Source organism: Mytilus californianus, unplaced genomic scaffold, assembly GCF_021869535.1.
Source record: "Mytilus californianus isolate M0D057914Y unplaced genomic scaffold, xbMytCali1.0.p SCAF_6, whole genome shotgun sequence".
NCBI lineage: Eukaryota > Metazoa > Mollusca > Bivalvia > Mytilida > Mytilidae > Mytilus > Mytilus californianus.
In genome coordinates, this window is record NW_026262712.1 from 81034703 (window position 1) to 81044278 (window position 9576).

General features: G+C 31.5%; 1 protein-coding gene across 1 annotated transcript in view; it reads right to left on the bottom strand.

The window, feature by feature from the left end:
• Window positions 1-8559, bottom strand: part of LOC127704451 (uncharacterized) — a 39313-nt gene extending 30754 nt beyond the window's left edge. Inside the window, exon 1 of the mRNA XM_052208536.1 lies at window positions 8010-8559. Coding sequence (XP_052064496.1) covers window positions 8010-8061 — 52 coding nt within the window. The 5' untranslated portion in view covers window positions 8062-8559. The remainder of the gene's footprint in view (window positions 1-8009) is intronic.
• Window positions 8560-9576: the final 1017 nt, after the last annotated feature.

Sequence of the window (9576 nt, forward strand, 5' to 3'; positions counted from 1 at the left end):
ATTGGGTATCCCGACCATGAATTATCTGATTTCTTACTACTTGGAATCGATAAAGCACGGTCCATCACGTTAAGAATTTTTTTTAAGTCGGAATCAATCTGTTGGAATTGTTAATCTAATTTATCTAATTCTCACAAATTGGGCACCTGAAGTCCGGTACAAATCATAACGTAATGTTTTCGTATCATTAGTTTCGGATCTATCGCGGCGTGTACACCTGATTGTCCGACAATAACCCTTAAAGGTGTTATGAACATCTTCGATTATTCCTTATAACGTAATTACTATGAACATTTTGTTTGTTGGAATCTACTGAAAGATTTTGGGATGCATAATTTACAGAGTAACTGGATTTTATCTCAAATTAATGTTATTACATCAAGTTTTATTGCCGTTGAACAGATAAGGAATCTGGCAGCGTGTAATATTCTTTAAAAGAAAGAAATCGTGTCTTGTCTCCAGATTACATATACGACTTTACAGAAAAATCATCCTTGAAGTATTATAACAGTTATAAAACAGACAGACTCTAATATTTCATTTGTATAGTGAAGTTTAACAAAATTACACCATTTTGATATCCGCCAGATGTCTTTATGGCTTACTGTGCGATGTGGGTTTTGCTTATTGTTGAAGGCAGAACGGTGACCAGTAAGTGTTTAAATCGTTGTCTTTTGGTCTTTGCTGGATAGATGTCTCACTGACAATCATACCACATCCTCTTATTTCGATAACTATTATTTCAGTTAAGAAACTTACAAAAGTCTAAAGTTCCATATTAAATACCCTAAATACTACAGAATCTGTTTTAAATTGACAAATATTTAAAAGAGATCCACAATATTCTCACAATTGTATATGGAAGGTGTATCGGATAGAGGAATATAAGCATTTTGTCCGAATTAAAAATCTGTTTTGTCTTATATTGGTCTGAACACTTTCATAACTAGGTAAAAATAACTACTACATAAAAAAAACGAATTCAAATTAATTAGTTGGCAAAAATTGCAATGCCGAGAACATTTCATGTATTGTATGATCTACTACAAGTTTACAAGACAGCCACTTGTCAAGTTGCATGTTTTAAAAAAAACTTTGTTGCTCACGACGGTCACATGATTCAAGTTTTTATATCTCAGTGACATTTTCTTTTACATGACTGAACTCTTCTTGTAAGATTAAATAACGTCTTTTCAGTTATGAAACTTTTGTCTTTTATGATGAGTGTATAACTTAAGAGTGTACAGACAAGAACCCACAAGCCAGATTCAAACAAAATATAAATACAAAGAATTTGGGCGCGAAAATGTAAAACATAATTCGAATCTCTCTGAAAAGTGACGGGAACTGTTAAATGATGTAAATATTACAACGTTTGTATATGACAAGGTCAAATGGTTCAAATCCCAATGAAAATATTCCTTAAAATGTATAAAAGTGTAAATCTTAGAAAATAAATGAAGAATGCGTCTATGGGCCACAGATGCCCCGCCTGTAAATATGCATGGGCCAACTTCCACTCACAGATGCAGGATTCACGTAGTTAAGACCGTTTTGTGATTATAAGCATTGTGTATAAGATTCATAACATTTGGTTGAGGCAAACAAAAGTTAGAGAACAGAAACGAAAAATTCATTATTTTTTATGTTTATAAAGGGGTATAACTCATGAACGGTAAAAGTGACGCCACCCAATTTCGAACTTGATCTGTGTTTTGTGGTAATTAGCATTGTGATTAAGTTTTATAACATTTGGTTGAGGCAAACTAAAGTTAGAGAACAGAAAACAATTTTGGGGACGTACGCGACGGACGGGACGGACCGACGGACAAGGTTAACACTAAATGCCCCCTCCGCTTCGGCGAGGGCATACAAAAAATGCGTTTTATAATCTAATTTAATGTACAAGTATAGTTTGTACTCGTCTTTTGTTTTTCACATGGTATCCTACAGATTATCGAATTTGTCAAGATTACCGTCGATAAATTTGTCGCTTGCCACTGGCGGAACATGATCAAACTGTATAGCCTTAAGAAATTATATGTTCTGTTCAATTTTTATTATGTTTCGTGTATAATTGTGGAAGTTTGAAATTCATTTGTGTGCATCAAAGCATATTCTATGTAGAAAAGGCAATTCGCTGATATGTAATTATAAATAAATCATAAACCATGGGATTCAAATAGATTCATGATTTTGTTTTTGTCTTTTACTTTTTAATGAAAAAATATAGGAAAACCAGAAAGACCAAATTAAGAATTTGATTTATTGCGTGATAAATCATAACTGTTGGTCATAGAAATAATGTACTGGTGATCTTTTATAGCTGATGTGTAAAATTTAATCACGTTACATTTTCAAAATTGTGATTTGCATTGAAATGATTTGATACATGTATCACTAGTACAATATAGTACATCAACTTGATAAATTAGTATGAAGAAGCATTTGACAAGAACATGTCTTTCTGTATATTTTTCTTGTTAAGATATTATCTCTCAATGAGAGTAAGACGGTCTCTATTTTCCTTTCAGCTAGAAAGGTTAACATACTGAATGGTAATATTTCTTCACGCTTAATAATTTTGTAAGAATAATTTATCTTCCTTATTCAAATGATATAATGATGAAATATAAATCTTACAGTTAGTACAAAGGCGGTGATAATGATAGTAAGTTTCATAATGAAATACATTAAAAACATATAAAGATAATGAATTACAGCCTTGCAGTAAAATTTATTTCAGCTTTGTGTTGAAGAAAGACGTTTCGAGTTCATGTAATGACGCTTTTCTTCTCCACATTTTCTGACTAGATTTCTTGCTGCATTGCTTATACAAATTTTCTTTAAAATCTATTAATATTTAATAACCTTTGTCTTATATTTTTCAGTTGTGACTTATACGGAAAATTATCATGCAGAAAAGAATCCTATACATATTTTGAAAAAGAGATGAGTCTAATGACTACATCGAAAAGAGGGTTCAAATCTGAGTTTTTGCCATTTAATGGGTTTTATTTTTCCTGTAAAAAGGGAAATTATCCCCCTTTACTATATATTAGATGAGGGTTGTTATCAAATTAAAAACCAATTATTTTTTCTTGAAGAAATCTTTTAATTTTGCATTAAAGTCATCTGTTTTGTGCAGGGTTTATATTTATTTTAGTTTTTGATAAAATCTTTTATTGGAATCCTCTATACTTCTTTTAAAAGTTATGAAATCTTAAAGTAGAGGTGTAACCACAGGCACATAAATTTGCGAGGACATTTAAAACATTCTAGTCGGAAGTCAATTATGCTGAAAATGAGACGGCTAAACAAATAGAACAATGCGATCCATTTGCTAACATAATGTGACAAGTTTGATAAAGAGATGTTTATTTCCTCCAGATATGTCTATTTCATACTGTCCATGTTCATTAGATCTTAATCGGACATAAATGTATATAATTTTCCCTCACCTATATAAAAGATCGAACTGATATTTCGTGACTTTTCGCCAATATAAACGATATGACGTCTTTCGAATAATTTTCAATTCGTTTCGCCTGGTCGTAAATGTAAGCGAACGTAATGTAGTCAGATTCACACATTTTCATTTTATTTGTCACAAAACTTTGACATTTTCCCTTTATTTGCATTTATATTATGTTATTGCAATTGACTAGGGCTCATATAGATTCATGTTTGGTCCGTTATGGAGTTCATAATTACTTTTTTTCTCAATAAAACTCGAGTGTGTGATAAACCGCGTGAGCATTAGTTAATTCTGAATTAACAACTGTATTCGTTATTCTTAATATGGTTACTCCTGAATACAGCATAAAAAGTTACGGTGATTTAATAGGAAAAAGGTAGTTTAATCATATAGGTTTTAGATAAATCCTATGCACTCGTAAATGGAAATTCCTTTCGCTCGTGGTCGATTGAATTTTATGCCAGAAAATTGTTCGTGGGAAATTGTATTAGAAACGGAAAGTGTTTTCTGTTATGCATTAAGTTAAACACGCTTACTAAGAATCGTCTTTTGTGATGTTTACCATAAAAAGTAAAATTCATTAAATTCACTTTTCATGTGGTACAAAACTCATTAAAAAAATGAAAATAACACTTTAAAAGAATTGTATGCGCTTTTCTAGATTTACAACCTCAACGATGACTAGGGAATAGAAATGTGGTCAAACTGGTCTTTTTCCGACCGGCAGTAAAACCCTTGCCATAGATGGGAGCCCGTTTTGGTTGTGCGGGATGTATAAATTTGCAGTCACATCCGGTCAGAATAAGGACGTTAAATCTGATGCCTTGCTTAGAGAAAGTGCCACGCTCTCTGCACGTAAAGAACCCTTGTAACAATTCTTTGAGGGGTTCGTATGTGGCCTGTTGCAAGGCTAATATAATGCCCCTGTCCAATATCTATCCTAATTTTCCAGTGACAGTCCGAATTTCCCGCCCTTTATTCCGGTCGACCCTTATTACTGGCCCTATCTATTGTATTTATTGTTGATTTGTTCTTGTCCTGAAAATGCATGAAATATTTCCAACTGGACGTTAAGCCACCAACATTAAATCAATCTAAATTTACAGAGTTGTCTCATATCAAAAGTGGAGATAGGTAAGAAACGTGGAAGCGTACATTCCCTACAAATACGTATCAAAGACAAGTTCAATACTTCTTTTGGAAACATATGTGTCTCCTGTTTTAAAAGTCAATATGCAGTATACAAATTACATATTATTATATATGTCTTATGTTATTGGTCCTTATAGTTGGGACAGATAGTGTACGTCATTTTGGTATATAAGGTCATCTTTGTAAAACCAAGGATTTGTAAAGTAAGACTTACTATACAAATCCTTGGTAAAATATAGATAATATAACAGTTATAATGGTTGTAAAAATTCTTTTACAGTTTTTAAGTTTTTTTTACATCAAAAGATTGAAGTGAAGTTCAACAACTAGTAATAATAAAAAAATGTCTAAACCACTTGACCGTTCGTCAATTGTTACGTCGGGAAATTCACTTCAAATCCCACTTTATACATCCGCCTAAAATAATTGTTGTTTAAATCCTTAAAATAATTATTATGCAAATTTAATCTTGTTTGTCAATAAGTTTAGTAACAAGACTACACGTTACATATATATCCGTGTGATTGTTTGTACAATGTTGAATATATGCTCACCTACATTTAATATGTACCAATTTTAATGTACAGAATCAAAACAATTATGTCTGTAAGTCTGATACTATTTATCAGCCCAGTGATTTTTTTTAAGTATTACGTTTTGTACGTAGAGCTACGGGTCTTTTGTAACACTTCCTACTTGTGTGTTTGTGCATGTTTAAGAACACACTGCACTTATGTGTTTGTACATGTATAAATACACACCCACATACAGCTTTCTTCCTTTCATTTGAAAAAAAATACTACAATTTCAATTATGATTGGACTCATGGGTAAGGATCGCAGATGCACATGTCGTATAAATTTATTTTTAAGGCAAATTAAGTTTAAAACTTAACGTCCAGGTACTGTAATCTATTTTTTACAATTACTTTTTTATTAATAAATTCAGGTTTATTGAGCAGAGGTTCCTTAAAGACTTGCAAAATTCAAATATTCATGTTTTTTTTCTCAAAATTTCAGACTTAAAAACTGCGAGATGTTAAAAGTTTGAAAAATTATGAAAAGTTGATTTAACACTATGTCGTAATAAACACCCACGGAAACGTGTGTCCTTTTCTCTTTGTCTTCACATGTGCGAAATATTTTACTATAGAATATTTCATTTGTATACATGTACATGTATTCAGATGTCACTTCAGGCAACTACAAGCACTTGAAATAGGCGTTTCTTATTGTATGTGTAATTGGTATGAAAAGGTTTTAAACATCATGCTGCTATGCATACAGTTCAAAAAGTATGACTGATCTCCTGAAGAACATTAAATTGCACCTTTTATCGTAAATTTGTAAATTTATAAAGCCAATTCATCATCTTTTTATAGTATTAATGAAAAATTTTGAGAAGTGACAAATGTGCAGCACATAGCATCTTAATATATCCAAATGAATATTAGAGGCAATTTGTACAAGACATGTGCAACTGCATTACAATGATTGATCAGAGTATGTGCTTGTTTTAGTGATTGGTCCAATGTGCTGTGTATACTTTAGAAGTTTCTACAACTTCGTCAATAATATAAATCTATTAGTTATATATTTGGTTAGGGTCAGATAAGAGATGAATAAAGGTCAGTCAATTAAGAGACATTAACCAATCCTCAGTCATCACATACGACGTTGACCAACACATGTTACATCTCTAATTTTAACACGACTAATAGGACTGGTATCCCATACTGAGCAGGAACCGGAGTATTTTGAATTAACAACGGTTTCTAGTTGGATTCGTCTTGCTCATTCTTTAGCCTACAATACGTTGATTTGCATACTGTTATTTGTCTTTTTGGCACCGAGTTCTTTTCTCCTGAAAATTTTAACTGACCCCTTTGTACCTTTTTATTGTTCCGATAAACTTTATTTCAGGGCCTAATTGCTGTTTGATTAGGGTTCCTTCCCAATACGACGAAGATATAGTTAAATGCTAATCGACAGGACGATGTACTACTGTATGTTCGCTGTACAGTTTAGTCTTTGGAAGTATAGCATACTTGAAGAATATCCAGCAATTAATTATAAAGAAAAACAACTGCGATAAAAGTGTTGGCTTGATATATTGCAATTGCCAAATATTTCCCGAGATTGTATCAGGAACACATAATATCCTTTCTTATCCAATTAAATACAATTTGTAGCATGGTTTTAGTTCATGGCTCTGGGTTAAGTTAAATATTTCATAAATAACAAAACAAGGTTAACATGTTGCATGTTCTGTTAGAGGTTTTGACCAGGATATATATATATAAAATAAAAGATACTACCGTCGGAAAAAAAGAGGGACTAAGGAATAGAATTTAACAACACATACGAATCCGAAACCGAGTTTTGAGATTGTTCATTCCATCTGGCTCACAATCATGTATAACTGCCTTTAACACAGGCTAGTCGGTTATGTATACGAGAAGAATGCGTTTTGAATGCTCCTGTGTTTTTATAGGACCAAAGATTTAAGAGTTAGGAGCTGGTATTCTAATGTCACAGCAGTTGTATAAGACTCAAAAAGTCAATAATGGAAGATATTTAAACAGTTAAAGTTTGATGGTTAATAATTTGGGAAAGGAAAAAAGGGGGGGGGGGGGGGTGGGGGTAAACAATGCTTTAATAAAATACTCGTGTGTACTTGTACATCAATCGATTTTATTATGTATTTCAATAAAAGCTGTAAACGACTAAGTTATATCTATTTATCTCTTCCTCATAGTTTAACGTATATAACGATAGATTGAATTATAATACTATAGGTTTGACAACGGCTTTAAAATAAAATTATGCACTTATATATTTCATCATCTTAGGAAAATGTTTTATAAACCTTTAAATGAGATAAGCCCATTTCCAACCCAAAAGATTTTCAAATCATATTGTTAAGACATTTACACTTCAATTACTGTTATTATCCAAATACACATAGCTTGAAAGAAATCTTTTAAAAGTGCATTATACAAACTAAACATCAAATATGATATCATATTTCTAACTCTTCTATTACTCCGTTTATTTACCCTCCAAAGAACATATTAAAAGATTTAAATCAATATTTGATTTAGGTTCTAGGTAAATATGATATTTAGTATGAATAATACACCTGCGTTTCTTGTTTCATGAAAACTACGAAATTTCACTTTCTTTTTAGACAACATAGCAATATTTTAAATAAAACACAGAAATCATTCTTAAAATAAACACGGACATATTGATGTTAATTTTCACATGAATATTTTATGTTTCAATCTTGTCAATGAGAAAATACAATGCAACCGTAAAAAATAAACATTCTCTATAAAAAATCGATGCAAAGTTAAAAATGGAAAAACTCTACTCACCTGTAATTACGACTAAGGTATGATAGTTGTAAAGTAACTGATTAAATCCCATAGCAAAATGTCCCTTGGTTGCAAGAAGTTTTTAATGCCCCATGTCCGAGTACATGTTAGTCCGAAATTGCCTCCTTGTAACACACCTGGAATTTTAATAGCTTTTAATATCTTTTACAGATAACTGCGTTTACCTACAGTATATATTTGTTGTACGGACACGGTCGAGAGCCTCAGAACATAACGAACTTTTGAAATGATTTAAACATTCATCGGTCGTTCTAAATTCATATGCAGATCTACACTGTATTAAAAAGCTAATGGTACACAAAGTACAATATTTTCCCCATTCAGACCGGATTCGCTTCTTAAGATAGGCGGAAATTGTTGTTGTAATTAGCTTTCGCTTCACAAGACATACATAATGATATATTACAAATTTTTCAAAGTTTGTTGATGGAAAACCGTTAGCACATTGTCTGGTTTTTAACGTTTTTATCCAATAAGCTTCATTCACAATGCTTTTCCTATTTTTTCCACACTGATTATTGAGTAATGTCCAATGATACGGATAATCCTAGCTTCGTTTTGTTTGCATTAGAGATCAAAATCATTAAACATTTATTCATAATATTTTTGCTTTTAAATATCATTTATTTGAGATACGCCAAAAGAAGCAGCTTTCTGGAAATATCCGTATACGTTTTATGATGAAGAAAGAAATTACAATCCATATGAGTAGATTGGCCATGAAGAAAATGATTAGCATACTCTAATTACACATTTCTTTATCGACAACCCGGGTAATTCCTAATTTCAGGTTTTATTGTCAGAATCGATTGATAAAATTACAACTTTTATAAATCAAATATTATTTGTTTTTATGTATAACAATGTGTTAAGACATCTTTCAATTAATTACAGGCGTGATATGTACAATATACATGTACCAAGTTGCGGTGAAGACAGATAGGTTACTACAAAGAGGGAAAAAAGATACCGAAAAGAAATATATTATTAAACGAAAAAGATGAAATCGGAAGCTTATTTACGTATACCCCGACTTTCTTTTAATTCATATATAACAATAACAAATAAAACAAACAAACAAACAAACAAAACAAAAAAAACCAAACAATCTATTTGAATTTTTCGGATAACAAATATCATTGAACAGTAATTACGAAATTGTCAATAATCGTTAGGAATTCTGTTCATAACTAATAGATTGAAGAGGACTATATAAGCATTTAAGTAAGTTAGCCAGTTTATTTCAATCAAATTGAATGACTTACTAGAAAAGATAACACAAAAAAAACAAAGCTCAAGGTATATTTTAAAATTTGTTAAATGTCAATTAAAAAAATATGCGATTGAGTGCCACACAGTCTTTACTATAAACAAGCACCTTCAATACCTCTCATCTACATTAAAGTCATCTTCTCAATTTAAGTAACAAGGAATATGTGGTAAGACAACCCCTGGTCGTGCATTTACATTGTATAAACCCACTGTGGCTGCGTATCTATACATCCAGGATATCTTTGGTTAGTTCAAAAACCGGCGAATTAACTTT